This window comes from Varanus komodoensis, unplaced genomic scaffold, assembly GCF_004798865.1.
Source record: "Varanus komodoensis strain SLA01 unplaced genomic scaffold, ASM479886v1 scaffold15, whole genome shotgun sequence".
Taxonomy (NCBI): domain Eukaryota; kingdom Metazoa; phylum Chordata; class Lepidosauria; order Squamata; family Varanidae; genus Varanus; species Varanus komodoensis.
The window spans coordinates 15,337,931-15,365,443 of NW_025335440.1; the positions used below are offsets into that span (position 1 = coordinate 15,337,931).

Consider the following 27,513-nt stretch of genomic DNA (forward strand, 5'->3'; position numbering starts at 1 on the left):
TCCTCCAAGGATAATTATTGCACTAACAGTGAAGGGGAATGGGGGCGGGGGTGTTTGCTTGCTCTTTTCGCCAGAAGCAGGACCTGCTGTTGCCTGAATTCAGGTGCCACTTGGATAATTACAGTGATATATAATGTGCTACCAACAAGGAACAAACAGTGTAGGTCATTTTTGTAACCTGGGCTTGTACATCCTTGAGAAGGGATGGGCAGGTAAAAGCAGTTTCCTAAGGTCCAGTTCAGTGCATTAATCAGAACCCCTCTTCTGCTCCACGCATTTCCCCAACAGCAGCTTCCGAGCTGAGCTTAGCCGCTTCTGCTGGAGGTAAACCCCGGGAGGCACCGGCCTTGCTCTCCGCTCCTGAAGCGCAGCTGTCTTTCTCTCCAGTCAATGTGATGGGGTCACGTCACAGAGGCGCTGACTGATGACTCACACCGTTAGTAAGAACTGATCTTGCTCGGGGGGCTTCCTCACCCAGGTGCCCAGGCCTGCTTTCTGAAATGCTTTAAACAGCTGCTGCTTGACAGACTGGTACGTGTGTGCCACTGATTTGGCTTCACTGTACATGGCTGGCACATCTCCATGGCTTGGTATCCGTGCGCTCAGCTGCAAGAGAGATGGGAGGAGGAGGAGGAGGAGGAGGAGGAAAACACCCAAATGCAAATGAGAGAACTGTAGAAGCAGCGGGCTTTTCAGCAGCTGTCTATAATCGTTCCATTTACATTTCATAAGCCACAGACAAACTGTTCATAAGCTCTGTGTGCTTGTTTCTGGTTTATAGTGACAGGATGGCTGAGAATAGTAACTTGGGAAGATACTGTTTTGTTGTGCAGGTTTGTACAGTCTTGTCAGCCCACAAGACTGAGAATGGATTTTGCAGAGGGAAAAAAAGTTGGTGCATCTCTCAGAAAGGAGGTTGGGGTGCTGCACTGAGCAACTGTACTTACTCTCTTCCATTCCTCCTTTGGAAAGCCATTTTGGAGGCTTGCTGAAATAAATGACAGAGAATGGCCATTGGAATATACTGGATCTTTCCAAATGGCCCATTCATTCCTTCTAAATGGTTTCACCTGAATTCTACTTTGGGAGTTTAGAGAGCAAAGCAAAATTCAAACTCCTGTATCGTTCTAGCCAGTGGTATAGATCCTCCCATCCACCAAATATGTTCCCATTAATTAAGGGTTAAATAATTTTCCCTCATTTTTTGAACAAACCCCCCATATTGTAGCCTAGATCCATATCTAGGTTGAAGTGAAATCCCATACAATCTGGGAATTGGAGATGTTCCACTTAAAAGCCAACAGTTTGCACATGTTCCCAACCCTTGCTCTCTTTGGGGGCTAGCATTCTGTTTAGGGGAGCCAGGATTGGAAGAACTGATTTCAGGCACTCTCCTCCCTCTGCATATAGATGCTCTTGTCATTTCCAGCAGCTGTACCAGGGCTGGGTGTGCAAAGGCTCAGCTACTGGAGGAGACTTTTGAACTGGGAAAAACTTTTGTGTGACAGACGTCTGCAGATGTGACTCTTCTTTCAACTCTGCATTGGTCTGACGAAGCTTATTTCTGTGGATTTCTGGCTGGATTAGTATGAAAACCTATTAAATTTTAGGGTTTTCATCCTGCCTTCCCAAGTGAATAAGCAGCAGAGCCAAATCCTTGCCTTCCATGTTTTTCAGTAAGCCTCTTATTTTGATATTGGATTTTCAAAAACTATATTCTAATTCTTTGTGCAAATGGAGCTTTACTACAAAGCCAATCTTATGCTGACAGTGGGATCCAGGTTGCCTGGGTACAGAACTTCTACTTTTATGCAGAATTTGATTTTTTCTCTCTGAACCCCTTAGATAGAGCCATAAATAATAGCCCATCTTTTCCCACCATGCCCTGTTTCTGCTGCCTTGATATCCGTAACTCCTAATGAATCAAGTTTTAAATTGGCTTGATTTTTATATGCTTTCATAGCCTATTATATTCAACATCACACTAGCAGAAGAATCGCAAGAGCTGGGTTTCTGCTGATGCTTGCAAAAACACCAGCAAAGCAACAGTTAACCCAACAAAGTCTTAACGGGTTGTGCTTGCAAAATGACTTGTGCGAGTGGAATTGATTTATTGTTCACACTTGCTCAGGGATGAAAATAGGCTTTCCACCAGTGGTAGAAGCTTTGCACTAGTGGAACGGCGCCACTGGATGCAACCCATGTCGTTTTAATTATGCTTTGCTAAGAGGTCTTGGGGACTTCCCATGGTTCGAGGGGTGGTTTACTAAATAAATCAGCAAGCATTTGGAAAAAGAATTTGTGTGATTCAAGCTTTCAGACAGGCAAGCTAATCCTTTGATCCTTTGAGAGAATGAGCAAGTAAAAATCCACCCACTTTTAGATCACTTATGAACAGAGATACTAGAAACAGGACAAAGAAATGGCAGCCATGGAACTTCACATTGCTAGCTGAGCGGCTGCCGTACTGAGCAGAAGAAGAGCACCTCAGTGTTACGACGCAGCACCCCCTTTCTCCCGTGGCTCTTGCAAAGGTACCCATCTGCACCCGTGCACCTGGGAAGAGAGAACTTTTTGCTCCTTGGGATGAAATCCATGGATCTCCTGCCCATGACTGAGCTCAGCTCTCAACCAGCCAAGAGGTAATGTCTGATGTTTTAGGGAAGCAATCCGAAGCCTGAAGAATGGTGGGTGGGGGCACCGCAAAAGATACTTCTCCCATGATACTGTGGAGCACAGGCATCTGTGTCTGCAAATGACACGCGGGGTCTTCTACAAGATGTCCATGGGCTGGGGTACTTCATGGGCTGCTTTTCCATTCCTTGATGCTGCTTGCTTGCAAGTGGAAAGCAAACGGTACCAATAATGCAGGTCTGAGTACCTTGGGGGTTTTGGTTTTTTTTGGACACAATCTCTTTTGCATTCAAGTATGCGTACCGGAGCTGTTCTCATATATTTATTTATTTTATTATATTCTATTTAGAACCCACCTTTCTCCCATAGTGGAACTCAAGGTGGCTACACGCAGTTCCCAGGTGGTCTCCCCTCCAAATTCAGGCCACCCCCGGATCTGCTTAGCTTCGATTAAATGGCTGCCTATCTGGCCTTGATACTTGATGGGCAACGCATTTGCTTTGGATAGTGGTGTCCATGCCAGGCACACAACCTGCAGCGGGACACGGCTCCGAGCCAATGGCATTAGCTTGGGATGCGGCTGGAATTGCTTGACCGCCTCACAACTGCCCTCGTTTGCCTTCGCCAGGGCTGTTCAGCTTACCTTTCCATAAAGCTTTGCCCATCGAGTGTAAAACATGTGTTTGCAGAGTCGTGAAGAACTCCCGCAGTTTCTTTTTCCTGTTGTGGCATTAATAAGCTCCAGGTCTGCAGCACTCGCTATCCAATTCACACCGAAGCCAGGCGATTTCCCCGCCTGCCTCATTTCAGCATTACTCACTCCTGTCAAAGGGGGAGCAGAAAGCATCAAAGCATTAGGATCAATAGCCCCACCCTGCCCCCAGCAAGCATGGACGGAACTTCTGTTTTGCTAGGAAAAGAATGGTGCTTCCGCCCCTACATAAATAAACGCTTTTCATACATCAACCTGAATCTGGTTTTACATTGGGCACAATCCACTTAATAGTGTAGAACGGAATAACATAGGATTGCTCTAATTTGGGTGTATTACTTTTGTATTTCTACACATTAGCATCTAATATAAAATCATGTAACTGTTGTTCTATTTATCTAGCATTTGCATGCATACATTGCCTTATTGCTAACATGGCAGCATGTAGCAATTTGAAACAATAGCACTGTAACATAAAATGTCAAAAAGAGGAAAGCATTCACATTACATAACTGAAACGTGACTTTAAAAAGATGAGTTTTCACACCCCACACAAGGAATGGGGGCTAATAGCCACCTCTCTGTTTTCTTCTCCTTAAGTGGCCAAAACCGCACCCCCAGTGTGGTGTAGTGGTTAGAGCACAGGACTGGGACTCAGGTGGCCTGGGTTGGCATGGAACCAAGTGCATGACTTTGGCCCAGTCGCAGACTCTCAGCCCAGCCTACCTCACAGGGGTGTTGTGGGGATAAAACTGAGCAGGTGGAGGAGAATGAGGTAAGTTGCTTTGCATTCATAAGAAATAAGCAAGATACAGATCTAATAAATAAAAAAAATCAATAAAATAACTAAAGGGTGGAGGCCACAGCAGGTGTGCAGGAGATCCAGGTAGATCCAGGAGATCTGTTTTCTTCTTGTTCATCCTCTGATTCAGAGAGGAGAAGATTCCAGCTGTTGCAGCTGGAGCATCGCCTCCCAGGAAAGCACAACGTGCAGGACACCTTTGCGCATCCTCCCTCCCTCCTGCCTTTTCCTGTTCCACATAAATGCTGCATTATTCTTTGTTGCAAATGCTCCATAAGAACAGGACAAGGGCAGGTTTGCAGTCTAAACTGACATGGCATGAACATAAAAGGGGAAGGGAGGAAAAGTGGGGGAAGGAAGTGGTTTTGGAGCAGGGCTGATGGGATGGGGGACCTGGGAGATCCGGGTTCGAGTCCCCCTGGCCATGGATCTCCCTGGGTGCCAGCCACTCGCCGACTCCCAGCCTGCGCCACCCCACAGGGTCATTTGATGAGGATAAAGATGGTGTGGAGGAGAAACAGGTAAGGCGCCTTAGGTTCCTCGCAGGAGCAAAAATGATGGGATATAAAATACAATGTCACCATTTTATGAAATGGGACCTACTTGTGAAAAACATGTGTGGGAACGTGCTGCAAATAGCCAGAGCTGTGCAGAAGCCTGGCTGCTATTTTCCGTGTATAAAAACAAAGTGCTTCTCTGTGAAACAGAAAATAAATGTCCATGGTGCAGAGCTGGTAGAGCCATAAATGTTCATCACTGTGAACTGAACACACTGCAGAGCTCAGCTGTTTGGAGGGCATAAAATAGGAGCCGGGATCACCCACACAGGCCCAGTGCATAATCCTGGTGAGATGCAGGCTGGCACTTCTCATGATGACTTGCTAGTCCCTGGGTCATTTATAACACTCGGCTTCAGGGGCAGAAATTCTCTTCTCCATCTCCTTGCGTGCTTGTTTATTTTTACATAGAAAAAGCAGCTGTTAACTTGGACTGTCATGATTCATGCATTTGAGGAAAGGCAAGAAAGCATAGGCTTTATCTTGTTGTAAAACAGATTATTTTAAAAAGAGATTCTGTCATTGAAATGCAAAAGAAACTGATCAGAAAAATCAACACATTTGCTAGCGTTATTTATTTTTTAACGGCCTTTAGTCTACGAACACACCAGGTCAGTCAGAGAAACCTCGCAGTCTCAAGCACAACAACCGTGGTGGGGTGGTTTGAAGGTTGGACTGGGGACCTGGAGATCCGGGTTCCAGTCTGCTCTTGGTCATGAAGCTCACTGGGTAGATCACTCTCAGCCTCACCTACCTCACAGGGTTGCTGTTGTGAGGATGAAAACAGAGCTATGCAAGCCACTTTGGGTTCCTCACAAGAAAGAAAAAAAAAACGTGGGGTATAAATGCTCACCTTTCAACATCATTATCAACATCTTTATTATCATCCTCTTGTGGGCTTGCTACCCAAAGGATGGAGGCCACCAACCTCACAGCTCTCCTTCCATCCTAAGCCCTGCCAAGTTCTTCCTGTAAGCCTCTCCAAAGGGTGTTTAGATTAGACAGGCCTCTTCCTCACTGCCAGGAGAGAAGATGGGGCCCACAGCTTTTCTCCTCCCTGGCATTGGCCTCTTCCAACACATGATCTCCCTTTTGCAGGGTCCAAGCCACCAAGGACCTTCCTCAGTGGCTTGGATGGGAAGGGATGGTCCACCATCAGATCACCTTCTCTGAGGTCATCGCTGTGTCTTGGCCTCAGAGAAGGAGCTCAACCGGATCCTTTGGCTGCTCAGGCACTGTCGAGGGACCACGGGAATGTTCTGAAGTGCTGCAAAATTGCACCTAATCCCCTGGACTGGAGACAGGTGGAAACAGCCCAAAGAAGGGCTGCAGGATGCTCATGAAAGATCTGCCATGCTTCTGGGCCCTTGTCCGAAGGCGCACTCACTTGCTTGTGAGCTGACACTACCTGGAATGATGATGCACAAAGGAATTTGCTCTGGGCTTGTGATCGCCTCGATCTCACATTTGCAGCAGCTTCAGTTGCTTTAGAAAGATAACTGAGCAGCTGGTATTTAAAAAAACACGCCCACTGGACGTCTCTGTCATAACTGTATGTGCTGACACTGTGGCGCTTTGGAGAGGCTTCCACCCTGCGCCTGCTGCATCTCACTCGACATGGCTGGATCTGTCCCCGTCAAGCTATCACCCAAAAGCTTAGTGGGCGGAGTGCCGAAATGTGACAACACGCGTCCCGATAAGGCCTGCCTGGAGTAGAGCCACTGCTAAGAGAACAAACACAGATGCAGCAAACCTAACGATCAAAGGAAAGTAAAGCATTCAGTCAAATTAATGGCTTTGCTCACATGCATTGCCAGCAAACCTGAACAATAAAAGCAAATTACATACTACCCCCAGATTCTCACTACTAACCGACAATCACTTCTGATGGGAAATAAAGAGCAGCAAACTTGTGACAGCTAAAATCCCTAAACCAGTGGCCCATCCCCCAGTATGGCCCCTCCCCCTCTGGCAGCTGCTCTGCGGAGTCTGAGCATTGAGTTTTCTGGCCCTTCTTGGGGATGGTAAGGCTTCCACTCGGGACCACCTGCATGTAAAGCAGGGACTTGGCCACTGACCTAGAGACCCTCCCTCACTAACTGGGACACGGCCTTTTTTTCCTATGCAGTGGAGGGCAGGACAGGTTCCAATGGAGCAAAGCTCAGGGAACCAAGGTTTAGAGTGGATGCCAGGAAGCCCTTCCTGACGGTTAGGACCCCTAGGGCATGGAATGGGCTTCCACGGGAGGTGGTTGAAGTCCCATTGGAGAAGGTGTTCAAGGACAGGCTGGACATGCACATGGTAGGCATGTCATGAGTGGAGCTGGCTGGAGTCGGGGGTCAGTCTAGATGGCCCGGGAGACCCCTTCTGACTCACTCTGTTTCTATGTTTCTATACTGGTGATTTAGTGATGGGATCCTTTACTGCTGTAGGTGAGGAATGCCAGAGCTGAGCCTCGTCTTCAAAGAAATGTTGTTCCTATGGAGCAGGATGTCAGCAAGCTGGAGAATTTTGTATAGTGCAGCACCACAGCGAAGGCCAGTGTCTGTGGTGTAACACCTCGAGTCTAGTGGAGAAACGTTGGCTTTGAACCTGGCAGACTTTTGCCAGGGTCTCAGGGCTTGCATCACATCCAGGTTGGTCTCCAGTATATGGTCTTGATTGGACACATCCCCGTGTCTAGGCTTCCGCTCTCCTCCATTCCAAATGGAGGACCCAATGAAACAAGCTCAGATGGCTTTTGCAGTGCAGATGCAACAACTCACTGCGCATATTTGCACTGCAGTGTATACGAAAACTAGGACGGCCTCTTGGGCATCCTCCAAAAAGAGGACAAAAAGGGACACAGATCCATATAACGTTTGTATAGGCTGGTCAACGCTGGTCCAGTAAAGCGAACTCCTACTCGGTCTCCAGTCTCAGGGCCATCAATGGGAAACTTTGCCCTCCTTGTCTCCCTTCTCATTGTTCATCCTGTTTGAGTTGAAAGTGGATGACACCTTCCTTCAGATAAAGCAGGAATGGGCAGCTTGTGCCTCTCCAGATGTTTTGGCCCACAAAAGTCAATGGCTGAGGGATTATGGGAGTTGTAGGCAAAACCATTTGTGGGACTTCAAATTGCTCTCCAGGGCACTGCACAGAAGGCTCTCTCTGTGTCTCCATTGCCTTCTTCTCCCTACATGTCATCAGTCCCATCCCAAGAGGACAAAGATCTCTGCCCCTTATTTGGGCAAAGACACAGAACAAATACGTGTTCCTACCTGGAAATTTAGGAGGGGCAAATCTCTTTTTGCTTTTTCTGCCCCTCTAGTCTTTGGATGATTGGATATCTGATGGAAGCTGCAATCCCAACCAACTTCCTGAGTCCCCTTGCTCAGGCATTGGTCCTACTGAATTATACTGGGATATACTCGCGAGTAGCAAGCATAGCCCATAATCTGTTTTGATGATGAAATGGATGCCAGGCATGGGCCTCTGGGAACTCTCGCGAGTCCACCTGTGGTGAATGGTCATTCCTCAAGAACATAAATGAAATATATAGTCCTAGCAATTGAAATCAATAGAGAAAGGGTTTAAATCACCTGATGTCTGATTCTGCCTGTTAGCTGGGCTGTGGACTGTGCACTAAATCACTCAAAGGTGATAAAATGTTGTGCAAAAACATTTGCACACAAGATACTAGCGAAAGCTTCTGCTCCTCTTGGGTGCTGCTAGGAGTGAATGTGGCCGGAGAAGAACTGGCCTTAGTGCAGTGAAGGATCACCCTGTGCTTGGCATGGGAAGGTTCAAGCCAGAGAGCAGGCTGGGAGAGACCTCTAGCCTTGGCTGCGGGCCCAAGCAGGCAACACTGAATCAGCTGGACCAACAGCCTGGTTCAGCATACGTAGAGGGAACCAGTGGCTCCCATGGGAGTTGGGTGGTTGAGCCGCTCTGGACTGGAGTCAGCCTTTCAAAGGCGCTCCCCATGGTGCTGGGCCTATCTTGGAGCATAAGTCCTGGACCATGCAGAGTTCTTCGAAAGTGCAGTCTAAAACCCCGAACGGATCAACCACCCCACTCACATTGGACCCACTAGTGTCCACAGCAAAAGAGGCCTTGATGGGCTGATGCATGCAACTGGGCTGGTGGTGTTGGTCTTCCACACAGGACATTGTGTTGAAAGGTGTGTCTTGAGGTGTAGGGAAGAACGTGGAGGCTCCCCAAATTGGCCAGAGGCACAGGCCTCGAGAAGAGGCCTTCGATCACTGGAACGTAGATGACCCAGCCCAGTGTAAAGCACCACGTGTTGCATTCTCCATCCTTTCCTTGTAACGCTCAGTCTCACCTCCTGGCATGATGTCATGTTATCCTGGCACTGAGTGAAGTATCTAGCGGAGCTGCTGTCCTGTTTTGCTCCCATGAGCAAATTCCAGCACCACGGGGCTTTTGTGTTCCTAAAACTAATTCTAAAAGCCGAAATGCACCTTTCCTGCTTGGAGCAGGCCAGTGGCACCCCCTTCTGCGAACTCTGCTGGCCTCGCCTGTTCTGGCAACAAGTGTCTTCACTTGTTCAGAGGTGCGAGTGATCAACTGCTTGAGTGGAGACTTCCATGCCCTTTCTTAATCCAAGCACAATAGGGCATTTCCCCTTGTTTCTGCCCTTCTGCCAAGGGCACAGAGAAAGCGAGCAGGGAAATACACAACACGACAATGCCAATGACATGGGAATGGGGAAAAGCTCTACAGGAAGCTGCCATGTTCAGCACCAGCCCAGTTTGGTTATGACATCTGCACATGTGCAGAGTCTCCAAAGTGAAAGCCGCTTAAGCTGCTCACTCCCCCTCCTTCCCTCACCCAAGACTGCTCTTCTTGGTGCTCGGGTTAGTCCTTCTGCTGATGTGCTGAAGCACATTCAGCACATCACTGAATGGGGAATAAGGTTAAATCTGTTCCTAAGTAAATTTTATGACCCAAGGCTCGAGTTTGGTTTGAACACTTACAGAGCGCGTCAAGGTCCTTAGATGAGAGGTGATATTCCTGCACAAGTGCCACATCTAATGGAAAGATTGCTCTATTGGATAATGATTGCTTCCACCTATATAGCTTATCTGGTCAGCCAAAGATGTGTTTAATGATGCTTAATGGGACAAGCCATTTTAAAAATGTCTAGTAGGACTCAGTCTTAAAATAAGCTGCCAGGAAGGTCTGTTTCATACACTCAAGAAGTGCCATGTGGGAAACCATGTGTGTGAGCACAAGCGGGTGTCCATGCGCACGCACACACAAATCCAAACACTAAAAAATGCACTGCCAAAGGTTAGCTCCCCAGGGTTGATCAAATCATGGGGGAAGTGTGTATGCCGAGAATTTATTATCTAATGTTGCTTTTACATGGTTGCACTTCAAATGGACACCCCTGTGATGGTTACTTGAAGATACGACTTGGGACAAAATGTCAGGGCATCTTAGAGCAATGACCTTGTTGCATCAGATTAAGACCAGCAGTGGGTTAGTTCACTTGCGGCACTGAAAATCTTCAGGACTTGGTTAACTACCAAGCTTATGAACTTATGAAAGGCATTTACAAAATGCCAACTCCAGGGAAATCTTTTTGCATTGGTTACTGAAGGCAACAGTGGGGAGTTATAAACACTCAGCACATTGGGATGGATTGGGCCATTGCTGGTATTTTATTATAATTTCAAGAGCATTGGCTACCAGGTGGTAAAGAAGGTAGCTAGCTAGATAGGCAGATGAGTTCAAAAACATAAACAAAATCTTGGCTGGGATATGTTGGGAGTCGGAGAATTTTTCTAAACATGTGTAGACTTGCATCCTAAATGATTCTATATTTTCCTCTAAGATGCTATCTTTCGAATACACAAGAATTGCTACTGCAAATATTAAAGGAATATAATTTCTGGTCATGTTTCCCACTGGTTCTAGCACTCTCTGCCAAAACTATTGTGTATGAGAACAGGACCAAGAGATATACAGTGTCTAACCCTCCAACACACATCCTCATGGAAGTTATAAATTCCTAGAAGTCAGGTAGGTTTTGAAAAGTGGGTATAAAATGGCTTGTATTTGAAAAATGTATACAATGCTATGTTCACTTAAAGAAATGTGCATGAAAATTCATACAAGTGTTCATGAGGACTTTAAAAAATGGCAAACTGAGGCAGAACGGGACAGAACAAATTTAATGTAGGCAGCTTTTTCCTTTCTTAATAATATTTCACAGTGAGCATCCTTTGGCAGAATTTCTTTCTAGGAAGACAAAGTACCTCAAAAAGGAATGGAGGCAAGATGGTAGGAAGGAATAATCTCAACTAAGCCTACAGCTGTATCACTACTTACCTGGGAGTATGCGCCATTGAAGAGTTATGAGTCATACTTCTTAGGAGACATATATAGGTAACACTGTAGCACTATTATTAGCATCAAAGGAAAAAACCTATATCTGAAGTTTCAGTGAACCATCTCATTCAACAAAAAAATTGTTTCCTTGGGCACTGCCATATCTCATTAATAATAATTGTAATAATAATTATTATTTATTGATTCAATTTATATTCTAGTATACTAGTCTGAAGACTCTCCAAGCAGATTACAGTTTTAAACAAAATAGCAATAATAAAGATTTTGCTTAAGTCAACCAACTGCTGCAGGTGCTAATGCTTCTTTTATTTAAATGATTTGGCAATGCCTCTTTTTGGGTCAAAGTTTTTATATGGATAAACTTAAATTGGAAGATGTTTTGATATTTTCTGGTGTACATTTAAAAAAAATCACCACTTGTTTTTTGGAAGTCAACTGAAATGGCTCTTCCAGCTTTGCTTTGATAGCTAATAGAATGATATTATATCACTGGAAAGAAAAAAAGCTCAGGTCTTATGACACTGTGGACTATCCACGCTTTCAGTATTTGACCAGATGACATGATGACAGCACTTCTGAAGGGATGTATATATGAATATTTGCTCTGCTTTTGCTCAAGCTTATGTATAATTGATATATCTGGATTTGTGCTGAGATTCATTTCATTTATTAAAAAATAGACTTTGGTTTGTTTTGACCTAGAAGTCAGGTAGCCAGAAATTAGCACTAAAAATAAATGGACAGAAAGGAAGAATGAGAAGAAAGCAAATATTGTAAGCTTGCAGAAGCCCTTCAGAAGGACTCGTGTGGGAATCCATTGGATGAGCAGTAGAAGAGCAGATCCTTTATGTTTCTGAGTAAGCCCTGGCTTACCGCTCAGAAGCAGCTGGTTGCGCCGGTACGAGGATGGCAGCGGACCAACATCTTCCAGTCTATGGCTCATGACTCGTGAAAGGTGCCCAGTGTGGGAGAGGCTTCCCACAATAATGCTGTGCAAATACACAGGCTCAATGAAGTAGCTCAGGAGAGCACCTTGCAGTCCAAGGACATTCCACCTGGAAAAAAGGTTTAAGAGTGAGAAAGAGGCTCCGAAAAGCAGTCAAGGAGAAATGAGTAACACAGAGGTGCCAAAACAAGATACACAAGAGGCAGCAACTTCTAAGTGGGTTGAAAATTGCCTCTTGTGCTTCTGAGAGCAGGGAGCTATTCTCTCAGAAGGACTGATGGCATTTGCCCTGTTTCCCATCTCTCCCTCTGCTGCAGTCTGGCAGAATGGGTGAAATTGGGTGATAAGGAGAGACTGAGAAGTACGTGGCTAATGCAGAGAAGGAACATGTGCTAAGCTGATCTGGTATTCAGATTCTCAACCCTAGGAGTTGCAAGTTATTGGTAGATACCTTTTCTGATGCAAAGTTCCTTAATATTTACAGGTAAGCACGTTTTCATAGAATCATGGGATCAAAGTGGGATGCAGACTGGGATGCTGAGCACAAACAGTTCTTATGTTCTAAGGTTCTGCAGTCCACTGTCCGGAGCCAGGGGCAAAACAGTGGCTCAGGTAGCCGGAGGAGCCGTTCTGGGTAGCCACCTGGAATCCTGAGTGTGGCTTGTGGGCACACTCACAGAATGCATGCTGCAAGGAGAGCCTGCCCAGTCATGAAATTACTGCAACCGTGGCTGTGGCCAGTCACAAAACGCCCATGCCCCAGGGGACAACCTGATGAAGCTAGAAGAAAAATGCCTTGCTGAACACGCAAGGACAAGGCAGAGGTGGGGTGCAAGTTCAAAAATGCAAAGTCACACTTTGAAAACCACAATTTTCCACTCCAAGATCCATCATACAGGAGGCAAGCGATGAGATGCATACGTGGCCAAGGAATCGAGTACAAGGCAAGAGTGAAATCTAAGCCACAGATACTAAAATTTGTATTTGTCCCCACAATATAATGCCCATTATACAGAAGGCTAACTGATGTGGTCACATAAATGCACACATGCGTGCGCGCACACACACACTTGCAAAACAAATAAAATACACACAGCAACATGTACACATACCACACACAAAAAGCTGAGGCAAACCACATGGCCTGGGCAGCCAGTTAACCCATTCAGCACATTAAAGAAGACCGGGCTGTTCTCCACCCACACCTGCAGGTTTGCACTTCACTTTGCAGCAAGCTGACCTCCTAATTATTGTTATCTAAATAATACAATCTTTAAAAGTAAAATAAAATAAATAAAAATCAAGAAGGGCAGGAAGGATTCTGTAGGCACACTGGTCTCTTTGGACAGAACATAGAGACACCAGTGCTAATAAGGAACAGTGTGCCTCTGATGTGGGCTTAGCCCAGACATCTGTGCCAGAACCAAGATGGGACAAGAACCAAGATCACTAGTTCATTCACACAAACTACTATTTCATGGTTCCAACTCCCATGGTTTTATTCAACAATTTAAATCTACCTTAATTCTTCCGTGGGGAGATTTCTTGAGTTGTTGCTTGTCTTAGAAAGTTGGGATCCCTACCGATTTAGTCAAACCACCCAGAAATCTGCCCAAAATCCTGATCTTCTTTCAGCCCATGCTTGCCTTAGAGGTTTGCATGACCAAGGGTTCCCTTTGAGTAAGCTGAGTTTCCATCCACAACTAGGAATGTACAAGAAATTCCTACATCCAGCAAGCTTGTTTTGGTTGGACTCAGCCCACTCCTTCTATAATGAGACAGACTGATCCAGGATCTGAGGCTGAAGTCTGTGGCTTTGTAAGCTGGCAGTATGATCTGAGCACAGCAGAGAGGTGCTTGACGGCACACATATATTTAACCAGTTAGTATGAAATAATGTATACTTTCGGAAAAAATGTGCACAGATATGCTTTAATCAATGAAAGGGGAATGCATGCATTTCAAAGGTGTGCACAAGATACGTGCATTTGGAAAGCTACACATGCACATTCACGTGAAAAGAAAAAAGTCAAAGCTCATAATCTGAGAAGGACAATTCAGACAGAGCCTTTGCTATGGACTTCAGGGAACTTGGGGAAACGTTTGCTTATCCTCATACCTCTACCCAGGAATTCTCACATGAGCATTCAGAAGTCTTGTTCAGCTGATGTGTGAACATACCAATGATAACATGGCTGTCTTGTCTTAGCTTGAAAAGGGGGATCAACATTTCATTTACTTGAAAGAGTAAATAGCAGAAACATTTGGATGTGCACATATAGAGTATGATGCCCACCCAAATTAACTTGGTGGAATATCGTAGGATGCCCTTCTGAAATCAGCAGGCACGATCCAGCCACAGTTGAGCATTTTTAAGTCCCACTGGTTTCTATGGGAGGTCATGTGCACAGAAACTATTCTTCCGCTGAAACAATGGGACTTAAATGTGCTTAAGTTTCACAGGGTAGGCCCTGCTGCGCTGCCAATTAGGCAATGAGCCTCACAAGATTGAAATCACTAGAGATCCACTGAAGGCAGCAGAACATGCATGCGAGTGCATTGTCTTAAGCAATCTGAGCACTAGCAGAAATATTATTGTACTCTGCTGTTAACCATCGCCTGCAAAACAGAGCATATCATGCCAGAGGCAGCTAATTAGAGCCATGGTGGAAGAACTCCGAGCCTGAACATATATCAGCTCCCATCATGTAGAAAATGCTGTTGGAGGGCAGCAGCCTTCATCTTTAATATCAAGGGGGACATGGCAGGAAGGGTGCAAAACTCTCCCACTTCTGCTGCTTGCCTCACAGCAGATCCTCCAAGTGCTTTCCTTTAAACAGAGCCCATGCCTGGAGCTGAAATTTGCTGGGATAGTGGACCATTGTTGGGAAAGTCCAAATAAATCTTGAAATAAAAAGATATGCTTTTGCATGTCCTTTAATACAAAATCTGGCAGCAGTGTCCTTATTCCTCCTCACTCAAAGGGACTAGAAATTTTCACCCAGTTCCATATGCCTGGGAAAAGTAGGCAGCCCCGGGGCTCCATTATTCATGCAGTTTCTTGCAGAGCAACGCAAGTTCTACATGTCAAAATATGGAGAGCATCACCTGTCCTCTCCCCTCCTCATCTTTCTAATTCTTCCTTCTCTGGGAAAAGGAAAAGCACCCCAAAGCATGTGAACAATCTGTCTGCTCTCAGGCAAGCTCCTAGCTGAAACAGTGCTACAAGCCATCCAAGCAGCTGAGCTTCCTTTGCAATGTAAAAATACCTAGCCATCTCATGCTTTGTCTTAAGGATTTTTGTATCTCTGATTGCAAAACCCACATTTTAAACCTTTTAGAATTCTGTAACTCCTGATTGTTTTATTTGTTATCTGTTACTCAAGCCTTTGATGGGTCATTATGTTTTTCCCTGATGCCTATAATGATTTTTCAATGTTTCTGTATAATTCCCCATTGTCCTTGCCTTCTCACCCATTCAAAATCTCATCACTGCCTTGAAACTGTGTATGAGACCCACAACTGATGAAAAGCTCTGTCTGTGCTCTGGAGGCTCATAGCCAGTTTGGTATGCTAACTACCCAACAGTGATGTTGTTTTTTCTTTGTCACAGAGGGATTCCTAGGGTAAATAAACTGCTGAAATTGAATGTATGACTCTGAACATACATTCTCCTGGTTCGGTGAATTTGAGATTTCCTGACACCATAAACGATAACTTGCAGAGAGGGTGAGGATTTTGATTTCTCACCCCGGTGCTACTGCAAAAGTCTCACCTCTCCCACCCATTGTCCAAAGCTCAGGACCTCAATATTGATGGGGGAGCACGAGCTTTATCAGCCAGAAAATCCCCCAGAGCCCTCAGGAATCCAGCTGGCTCCAGGGGTGGACCATCTTAATAGGGCCCACACTCTTCTGGAAGGAGAGGTCAGCCCCAGGCTCAAACCTCATGAGGAAGTGGCCTGACCATGACAAAGGAGTTAGAATCAAATTTCTCACTTCCAGGCCACCCTCTTCCCGTCCTGGCGAGAAAACCAGGTCAAGCGTGTGACCTCTTTCATGGGTTGGGCCAGTGACATGCTGAGACAGCCCCATGGCTGCCATGAAGTCCTGAGCCATCCCAGGCAAAACCGCCTCGGCAAGGAGATTAAAGTCCCTCCATCTGGAAATTCCATGCCTCCCTGGCCCTGCAACACTTGCCAAGGACAATGGCCTCTTGCATTCCTAACATTCCCTGGACCTTGGGAAGCAGGTATTTTTATTTATTTATTTATTCATTAAAACATTTCTATGCCGCCCCTTGCCGAAGCCTCGGGGCGGCTCACAGCACAAATAAAATACAATAAAATACAAAAATAACAATATAAAATAAATAACAATATAAAAGAAGTCGCCCTGGCCAGATAAATAAGCAAATATTGTTAACAATTAAAATGACGTTTAAATAAAAAGGTAAAAGCTATCCTATTTTCCCAGGGTATAAATAGCAACACTAGTATAATCCTCTTCCTGGAGAACTTAGTTCACATTTGTCAATCTCATTATCATGGTGATTCAGACTACAAGTCCCACCATGCTGGCCAGGGGATACTGAGACTTGCATTTTAAGACATTGGGAGGGTACCAGGTTGGGGAAGGTAGATATACGCAATGCCATTACCCATTAGTCCTTTAGAAAAGCTTTATTGATGGGAAAAATGTCTTCACTGAGTTTAGTGGTTCATGAGCTGAAATATAGGTGACATTTTAGAAAAGGTTAGAGAAATTTTGCTATTTAAAGCAACATCCAGCAGTTGCCATGCTAAAAAAAAGCATTTAAAGTGCAAATCTGTACCAGCAGGAAGCATTATGTAGCTAATTTCTTACATCATTGTTCTTTTCATTAATTAACATTTCTCAACCGTTAGTGCAATAATTGCAGTGCCTCTGTGCTGTATGTCTCTTTCCATGATTAATAAGCAGCCATTATACTTCCCTTTCCTGAAGCAGTCAATTAACACGAAATACTTTCCATTAATTACCGAATGTTTAAAACCAGCATGCCGTACCTGGAGAGCAATCTGCTCACGGAACCTGCGACAAAAATTGCTTTCAGAAGTTCTTTTTAAATTTTATTCTGCACACACATGCACACACATGCACAAGCACTCACACACAAAAGAGCAAACCACAGGCAATGTAGCTGGTTATATTAATTTGCTTCAGAAGCAAGGCCTGCGAATGAGAAACATCTTTTAATCTCATGGAAGAAAAGGCAGCCATCTGGCTGCTGAGAATTTCAGAGTGAGTTTGCCCCTCTCCCTCCCTAAATGCAGGTCATTAAAGTAATGTGTTCCATCCTACATAAAACTCAAATGGAAGATAAAAGGTAATATTTATATACAAACAATTTAGTCCCACCATTTAAACAGTCATTGGTTTTATGAAACATTTGCTTTAGTCTATCAGATTTGAGCACCTTCATTTGGGCAGGTGTGTTTGTGTGTATGTGGAAGAAAATGCGTGTCACTGTATTTTCATGTCTGAAGATATTTATATCTATCTATCTATCTATCTATCTATCTATCTATCTATCTATCTTTCTATCTTTCTATCTTTCTATCTATCTATCATCTTTTATATTTCAAAGCAGATCTATTGTACAGGGGATGAAGGGACACAAAGGAAACAACTGAGTTCTGTGAATATTAAACAAATTGAGATTTGTTTGATAGCAAGAGTAAAAATTTCCTTCTGGTAGAATGATAGGTATGATTTCAATCTCTTTTTGGATTTTTTCATTTAACAACTGCTTTCAACTGAATGCAAGTGGAGAAGTATCTGGACAGACAAAACAACCTAGTGTTATAAAGAATAAAAACCAAACTGAGACAAAAAGAATTATTTTTAAAAATGCCATTAGTGTCTTTTTGTGGTCTTGATCAGCAGCTGCTTCAGTGCTGGCTTTTAATGTTTCTTTAATTGGGCATATTTTTCCTAGAATTAGTGAGGCTGTCCACACAATCAGATTTAATGGCAATGAAACTTATGGGGATGTGCTTTTTCTAAATTACCTTTTTTCTCCCTCAGTGGTTATGTAAAGCCAGACCAGGTTTGCTATGCCATGGCCCCACAGTTTGAGGGATGAGTCATTCTTGTTTTCAAAATGGTACTGAAACAGCAGGTGATCCAAGGAAAGAAACCAAGAGGGGAAAAAACTGGGGCAGAAGCTTAAGAAAATTTGGCACCGCATTAGACTAAATAGACATAGCCCAGGAAAAGTGTGGGCACATATTCTGCACATTAGAATATAAGGACATTCAGCCAAGCAATTGCCCTCAGTTGCTCTCCACCCAATTTGAAATCCAAGGACAGTTTTCAGAACGTCATTTCCTGTTCACATGCAGTTGGGCCACTAGGGGCAAAGGAAGTGAGATAACCAAAAGCATAGATGGCAATACTCATTTCACAGGAGGTGCTTCTTGTTTAGGTCTTAAGAATGTCGTGGCAATTCTCTTGCTTCCTTCATAGATGATATTTTCAGGATTAATGTGATTATGCAGAACAAATGTACTGTTACATTCTGGGCTCTCAATATATCAAAGTGACTTGTCTTGGGAAGAAGATATATGATGGATTGTTTGACGTTTTCTTCTAATTGTGCAAGACTTTTCAAATGACCCCTTCAAGGACATGTTCCCTAGTTAGCTAATGTATCATTTCCAATAACTTTTGTCATGGGGGGAAAATGGACTTATCTGCTTGTGAAGTGGATTCCACAATCTACTTCAGTGGAAATGCTGACATTCAAGCACAACCATCTCCTCCCAACCAGTGGCTCTCGATGGTCTTAAATCAAAGTTCTTAGCCTTAAAGCACACTGTGGACTGTGCTATTCATCCACAGATGTTTATTTAAATATTTTCAGTAGAGGAAATCAATAATGCTAATCCCAGAGAATCCCCTCCTTTTAATATGCAGAAGAACAGGCAGTCATGGGTAAGTATAAAGAGACTTGGTTCAGTTTTCAGCATGGGTAATTTCTACGTAAATATGAGGATCCCCATTTGCCAATAACTGAGAATGGAAAGTAACTGAGATGAGCAAAAATTCCATTCACTTTGGTTGTTGTTTAGTTGCAAAGTTGTTCCTGACTCTTCACAACCCCATGGACAACATTCCTCCAGGCTCTCCTGCCCTCCACCATCCCCCGGAGGCCACCCAACCCCACATCCACCTCCCCAGTGACCGCATCCAGCCACCTCAACCTCTGCCGTCCCCTTCTCCTTTTGCCTTCGATTGCTCCCAGCATCAGGGTCTTTTCCAATGAGTCCTTCCTTCTCATTAGGTGGCCACAGTATTTGAGCTTCAGCTTTAGTACCTGATCTTCTAAAGAGCAGTCAGGGTTGATCTCCTTTAGGACTGACTGATTCCATTCACTAAATGACATTAAAAAAGAAAAAAAAATCGAAGAGAGCTAGTGGTAGGGATGGGATTACCAGAGAAATTTGAACTCCCCAAAATTCCCTGAAGCTCAGTTTAGCTATGCTCCATTTTGCTATTGTACTTCTTTTAGATTAAGTCAAATAGGAAAAGTGTGCCTCTTAAATGGAAAAATAGGCATTTTGGGGTGCATTTTCCAACAGCACTTTCACCTTTCTGACCAAAGATGCAATCGAATGAAGCTGCCTGTACTAAACCCAGAGGCTTGTGAGTATCCTATGCATGGCAGAAAGAGAGTGGAGGCAAAGGTTAGATGACTGATTTCGGCTGTCTCACTGCAGCGCTTCACAAAGGGAGGGAAGCCAGGCGAGGTACCACACGCACACCCCAAATCTCAGCAGCGCTGCTCTGCTCCCCTAGAATGCTTCGGAAATGCTCGCTAAACCCCTTTCCTGAAATCAGTTTTGTGTTTTTCAAATTTAGGACTTTGAAAAACCCTGTAAGATCACCATGCCTGATACAAAAATGTTTATTTTTTACAAGTCCCTTAAAAAAAGATACACATTTTTAAATGCAGTCAGAAGTTTGCAGATGTGTGAACTTTTGGGGACTTTGAAAATAGGGCAAGGTTGGATATCTGCAAACGGAAAATAAATTCTCACATGTCCTTTGCTGTTGGTGCGTCAGCACTACACAGGAGCAATTGATGTCAGGCGCTGTCCTTGCTCCTGAACAGGCAGCTCCTCTGTCCCCATCACGGTTGCTCCCAGAAGCACTAGAACTTAATCTGGAACTAGCTGTTTGGTCATCCTTTGCCTATCATCTGCTCAGCATTGAATGCTGCTCCCATTTTGTGCTCCCCAGCTTGTTCCTTCTCTTCCTTTCCACCCACTTTTGCCTTGTTTCATCAGATGCTCTGCTACCATCCTGAGCATATACTGGACTAGGTGAGCAACAGGAGTGCATTGTGTCAATGCAAAATGAAAGAGAGGTCCTAGCTGTACAGGCCCTGCAAGCAGCAGGCCCGAGTTTGATCCTTGATGTCAGTAGTTGAAGCAGGCCAGGAAGCAGGGGTAGAAAGGACCTTTGCCCAAGACCTTGGAGAGTTGATCAATTAAGAAAGGTATTTCTGAAAATATTGGATCTTGTCCTTCAGTCCCAGAACATGACCTCCTTGGAGACTGTTGACAAGACCAATGGTTCAACCTGGTATGACATGTAGGATAGGAGACAGAAGTAGGCCCTCACTAATCCACTCAAAGCAGATGCATCTTAATCTGAACGACATCTGCACTGAGTAGGGATCAGGCTAGATGATCTCCAGAGTACCTCCGAACTCTATGATTCTTAGGGGCTATCCTTTGAATTAGAACTATTTCCAACCTTTCATGCCACAGCATAGCTATTCACCTGTTCTGAATGCACCACAGAAGAGCCAAAGGTCAGTGTCTCACATCTGAAAGCAAGTCAGCTTAACTCAGGAAAGCATGGAGGTTCTTCAGAATGCAGCAAAGGAATTCTGATTGTTTTATGCCTCCAGAAAGAAGTGTTCTCTGCTGGTTTATGCCTTGCAATGTTAGAGCCAAGAACTGAAGTGTAACTCCACCCATTGAATTGCAAAGATCTCCTACAACCAGCCAGGATGGCATGGGAACAGAACCTGGCTGGCTGAGGTCAACCTGAGTGAGTGCCGTGTGCATACCCAGAAGACTTTGCCATTCACAGTGCTGAAGGCTCCTGCAGACAATTATTAAAGCTTCCTTCTATATTTTCACGCAATAAGGATTGTTATTCATGCTAGTGTGTACACTCCAGAACACCTGCTGCTTTTCTAGTTATATGACAACTCGGCTATTATTGGTTTTGAAACTGGAACTACTGCATTAGGGTTTGATCTGTATTTTAGCAGCGGGTGGCACATCTTTTTGTATCTGGTAGTGAAAGACCGAGGCCAAATTCTGATTGATGCAGAAAGGGGTTAAATAAGAAAGAGACGATTGCAAATTGACTTGCATCATGTGCACAGATCGTCTGGTTGGGGAGCTCGCTGTGTTAATTGATTTCCACTTCCATTAATACGAAGCTTTTCAAGTGGCTTGTTTTTCAAAGCTACAGTTTCCAGGAACGAGCCTTCCGCAGCCAACTGATGTGATCCCAACAGCCCAGCACAGAAAACCCTGTGAATTTTTAAATGTGTAACTTTTCTCTTATGAGCAGCTTCTAGTGCTGAGAACGCTTTTTAGGGCTAGCATAAAGGATTTCAGGTTCCCAGTAAGAAAAGGGAGATCTCCAGCAGACGGGTCAGGGTAGCCCGATATCTGGCGCCAACACACTAACCGGTTGGCAGAGAAGACACAGGAACGCACATCCACAAAGAATGTGTAGCTACTCAGGAACCTGCTCTGAGAATAGAATCTTGATGGGTCTTATGCCTTGTATCAGTGCTGGGGGCTCAGCCTGAGTGATCTGCTCCCACGTCTGGCTCAGGAGCGACAGGCAAGAGACTCGACTCAACCAGGTTGCTCCAGGGCTTGCCACCCGCATCCCTTGTGCAGCAGGCTATCCGGGGGCGCCTTGCTGGAAGGGGTGTGTGAAGGGCGGGAAGGGGGCACAGGAACAGTGGAGGTGGTAGGAGGGAGGGAGTTTCAAGTGGATGGGGGCAGGATAGGGAGAGGGGGTTGTGGCAGGGGAAGGGAAGGGAAGGGCAGGCTTCAGCTCACCTTTCAGCATGAGGCGGCGGTGGGAAGGAGTGGCAAGGGGACAGGGAAAGAGGGAGCCTTGAGACTCAAGCCGAACATTTCTGGCAATGACTTGAGACTCAATGTGGACTTGAAAGTAATGGCTTGAGGCTTGACTTGAGAACTGGAGTAGAGGAGCAGATCCCTACTTCTTATATCTTTGAGGCCTCTTCCAATGTATGATTCCATGTGTCCACAATTTAGCAGAAAGAGCTAAGCTTTTTCACTTCTAGTTAGCCTCTATATAATGTAATACCAAGGCCAGCATCAGCACCCAGCCTCCCCCAGAGTGGCTGGGTTCCAGCACCTCGGCAGGATTGGCCCCTGCACCAGGAGGCTGAGTTTGTGAGCTGCCATTTTAAATTCCTCCCAGTGCCCTGGAGTGTCACTACATCAGAAAATGTAAATTGCCAGCTTGGGGTTGCCCTCAGCTACCAATGTCCAAGGGCTTTCCCAAGGATCTCCTTGAAGCTGGAGCCAGCCACATGAGGTATCCGATACCATTTTTAGGAGCAGGGTCTCTTTGACAGCAGGAATTCCACAACTCTGGCTGCAAAGAATGCCAGAACTTGTTACAGAATGTAGCATTGAACTCTAACAGAACAATGTACTAGTGATGAAACTTCTACATGCAAAAAAGTTGCTGAATGCTTTGACTAATAACCAAATTGATGAAGTTGCATTTTGGCTTACAAATACCTTGTGAGCAAGGAAATATAGTAGCAGCTGTTGGATAAATTATTAATTGTGCCCAGCTCTAGTAACTCTTTCCAATATGTCAGAAAATTACTCTGGTCCTCCTTCCCTTTCTAAGACACGCAAATCAGATTGCTTAAAAGCCACTGAGACCCATGTTCTCCACGTAGAAGTTTCTCTAAACCAACGGAGTCAAAGGACAGTTTTGTCAACATCTCAATCAGACAAACATCACATCATCTGAGCACATGCATCCAAAACAAAGCAAAACAAGCCAGTGCACCAACAAATGTGACATATTTTTGAAGGTCACCATCTTTATATTCTGAGTCTTTGGCATTCAGTCTTTGCTTTCTTTTAAGGTAGAACATTTTTCATGTGGTCATGATATCATTTGGGAATTCTAAGGTCATCTGAAATATGCTCTCAGTTTGTTTAGTTTGGCCTGTGTATGGAACTGTCTTCACCCCAAACCTCAAGCATTTTCATAGTTATTACTATGGCAGAATGTCTTCCTGGAATCTGAGTCCATCTCTTATGACAAAGGTGGCCCCATGACGTAGAAAACCCACAAGGAGATCATGGGATAGGGACCTCTTCCTTAGGGAAGGAACTGCACCTCCGCAGGAATGTGACCAGTGTTTCCATGAAGAGCATCACCAGATGGGGGCAAGTAGGCAAAACTTCCCACACTGAAATCGGAATGGGATGTCGAAATACGGATTTCAAAGTAGGGCTGCCTCAGGACTTCTCTCCTACGCCTGTTCCTAAGTCCCCTGTAATAAATGTCTGTGATGCAGGAATTAAAAAAGTATCATGATCCTGACTTCAATATCATCTAGAACTTTTGGTACAGAGGGGAGAAGCCAGCCTGGTCATCAGTAAAAGCTGTGGAGGAACTGGGCACCAACACTGATCATAATCTTGATCACCAGGAGCCCCTCTGGGTCCTCCAGAGAGAGGTTCTCCCTGAGTTAGTCTTTGGGGGCTGCCCCTTCCACACCAAGGGCCTCCTCTCCCCAGTGTCCACTCTCCAACACAGGTACGTCAACAGAGACTAACCCTCCTAGGCTCAGGTTCGAGAACTAGAGCTTGGCTAGAACTGGCACTTGGTGGGGCCAAGTTTTTTTGTTCCCTGTGATCTGTCCGGGTTCCTGAAAGACATGGCCACCACACTTGTTTTCTGATTCAGCGTTTGTGTTCTTTGATGGGCCATTTTGTTTTCTACTTGGTCATCCACTCCAGAGTGCTGCTGGACTGACCGTCTCCAAATCCAGGCTCAGCAGAACTGGGTAGGCACCACTGACTGCCACCAAGATGGAGGCTACATGTCCCATGCCTCACAAAGATGCAGCCAGAAAAGGTTCCTCCTGTTCCACCACAGCATCTAGAAGCATCCCTTCTAGGAGGTGGTGTGACCAGGTTATGAGTTTTTCCTATCCACATTATTTTGATGTATGGTCACTGGACCCTCCTATCATTGCTATTAGATCAACCAGGCAAAATAGCCACTGTGACTGTACAACATTATCGACTTCCAAGTTTCATCTGTGTGAAAGGAAGACCAAAATATAACTGTTTTGTCACAATGATACAGAAACTATCAGAAAAAAATCTTTGTCTTTCCTAATGCATTATCTTTATTTTACATCCATGGGATTGAATCTAGATTAATGCTAGATGAACTGCCCTGAGGAAGATGGCCCTCTCTGTTCACCCTTCCCATGGCAGCCCTCAGACTCTTGGAAATACTACACAGACAGTAAAGAGACTTCTTAATGGGGTGCATTATGGGGCAGAATCCAGTAGGGCACCAACACCCACTGCAAATCTCTCATGCTCTGCCAATTCCATTGCACAAATGGCAATTTGGAACTTCTGGGGCAACCCAAAACAAGCAGAAAATGCTCAGCGGGGTCCTCCAAAAGGAAACCAGAGCTTCCCTTCCTTTTGGGAAGCTATACATTTCCTTTGTGTGTGCAGTGGATCCTAATCGGTGCAACCCATCACTTATGGAAGGGAATCGGCAGGATGTTGGGGATGGGGGAAGCTTCCAAAACTGGGCAGAAGGTCCTTCTGCAAGCAGAACCCCTCTTCTGTGCAAGTGTAAGCTGTATGAACCAGTTGGTTCAGATTTGTGGGGGCAGAATTGCTCAGGGAAGAGTGAGGAGGAAAAAAAAGGCAGGTTGTTCTGCTGTGGTACTGAATGTGATTATTTTATAGTAATAATAATAATAATGCTCTTATCACCTTGTATACAGTATATACATTTGTTGTAGAATCACAGGTCTATCAAATGAGCATACAGGCACACGTGTATTCTAGAACAACATTAAAAGGAGACGATTCTATGGCAACTCAATCATTTCCTTCCAACTTAATTTATTTCCCCACTGGAAAACATGACCATTTATCGTATCAGTTACATTTTCCCCATGTTTGCTGCCATCTGTGTTACAATTCCACTCTTACATTACCTGGCAATTTTGTCTGTGCAAGACATTGTGACCAGTTGCTCCCCCAGTAACACACCATCCCACGTCTGTACGGCACTGGGACATCGAGCTGGGATGGTTCCTTCTCCAGATTCGATCTTTGCTCGAAGATGCCCGCGGTACTTTCTTACTATGTGCTTAATGCTGTTCACTGTGTCGAAAAGAAAAGAACACAACAATTAAGTGACGTTGAAAAGACCTCAGATCAAAGGCTGCACATTTATTTCCTAAGGCAGGGCTAGAAGCTGCAGGCACAGAGCAAAGGATCCCCTCTGAGATCCCAATTTATTTATTTGGGATACTTCTAACTTGTCCAATCACTATGTGTCTCTGGACGGCTTTCAAACAAAATTCAATGAATACAACAGTATAAAATATCATATAATACCCCAAACAATAATAATATTAATTAAGACTAATAACTCACAACTGAAGTAAAACATAGCCAGTACTACAGGACTGTCCAAGGGCAGTGCCCCCTTTTCTTGGACACCCCCCCTTTCCAACCGCTGATCGTGTAGCAGTTTTCCAGCTTTTGCACAATTTCCCCCTTTCTTAGAGATTGAACGTTCTTGCCTGAGGCTCAGTTACTGGCAGTAAGAGCTGTACGCTACCATATGGCAGAACTTCTGGTATTTTGGCCCCATTCCTTTCGCTTTCATTCCGATGCACCTCTGCAATTTGGCTGCCAAGAGAACTTCAACACCCTCGTCCTAAGGCAAAGTGTGAGTTACTACCTGCCTGGGAATGCAGGCAGGCTTGTGCAAAGCCCGCACATATTATTCCAAGTTGTCAGATTTAACGCAGTCATCCATTGCATACTTGCCTGGGAGTCAGTCCCATTCAAGTCCGGGGACTTCTGAGCTACAGAGGTGCCGCAGGACTCTAATCTCATGCTCTGCAGTAAATGCAATCTCATTTGCTGATGAGCAAGAGTCACCGAACTGAAGTTAATTTGCATAAACATCGCACAAGACCAGACTAGAGGATGGTGATCCATGCTGTAGCTAGCACGCTTCACATGGCTACAAACAACTCTCCCAAACATAACATGTGGAGTTGCATTAAGAAAATAAAAGCATCGCTTTCTCATCTGGTACGTTTCCAGTCTTTTGTTCTGCAGGGGTCCATAATGCAGGTGCAAATGTCACAGGTGGGGCTGAGGAATGGTGCCGCCTCAAGTGCAGGGCCACCGGTGTGGCTGCGTTGCTCTCTCTGTGCATGAAGCCCTCACTGCAGAAGCTGCTCATGAAGACAGGACATTGCTCGGAAGAAGACCACATGTTTGCATACAGCAAGTCCCTGGTTCAGTGAGCAGAAGACAGAAGAGTTGCAAGCCCAGGGGCAGCTCAAGACTCCAGGCAAAGAGCAGCAGTTGCATTTCCTCCCTGATTCCATTAGGGTGTATTTTCTTGGTCCCATTAGTGAGAACGGAGAAAACTGACTGACTCTGGCTGGTGCCAATGCATTGTTGATCGCAGAAAAGGGGTGATGGAAAAAATAAATGGTAACAGAAGGGCAGATGTCTGCAGAGGTGCACCATCAGCACCATCAGCTCTTGTTCATCTCCTCCTGGGATTTATGTCAAGCAGTTGTTATTTGTCATTTAAGGTTCACACAGAAAGCATGCTTGATGTGCCAAATGGGTTCTGTGCTTTTATATTGTTTGTTTGTGCGAGGGCATTGCATGCTGGAGTGCCTGTATCTCCATTTTACAGAGGGAAAATGCCTGGTTTGCTCATTTGCTTGATCTTACATTGTACTATCTCCTGAACACAGCATTTTTCTGGATTCCATAGGCCAGGGGTGCAAAACCTCAGGTCCAGGAACCAAATCCATCCTACTAGGGGCCCTGTCTACCCTCTGGGGTTCCCCAACTGGCTAAGTCCCCTCCCTTCAACATTTTCTTCTGAACACTGATTGTTTGGTTGTTGCCTACTTTTGCAGTGTTTTCCAAATCCAAAACGCTTGAATCGCCTCCCCAAAGATTTAGTTACTGGAAGCTAAAATCTGTTGGCATGGCAGGGTTCACGCTGGTTGCCTTTGAGCAAGACCTCTGCTTCATGCTGTACTTTGATAGATGCTCAGCTGGGAATAAACCCTTGGAGATGAGCAGTCTTGTACTTCGGGGAATAGGTTTGCTCACCTAGGC

At 44.9% G+C, this 27,513-nt stretch overlaps 1 protein-coding gene across 1 annotated transcript in view; it reads right to left on the minus strand.

The window, feature by feature from the left end:
* Nucleotides 1–429: 429 nt before the first annotated feature.
* Nucleotides 430–27,513, minus strand: part of ADARB2 (adenosine deaminase RNA specific B2 (inactive)) — a 128,385-nt gene continuing 101,301 nt past the window's right edge. Inside the window, exons 8-11 of the mRNA XM_044425010.1 lie at nt 25,344–25,512; nt 11,939–12,120; nt 3,278–3,456; nt 430–606 (exon numbers count right to left, since the gene is read on the minus strand). Coding sequence (XP_044280945.1) covers nt 430–606; nt 3,278–3,456; nt 11,939–12,120; nt 25,344–25,512 — 707 coding nt within the window. The remainder of the gene's footprint in view (nt 607–3,277; nt 3,457–11,938; nt 12,121–25,343; nt 25,513–27,513) is intronic.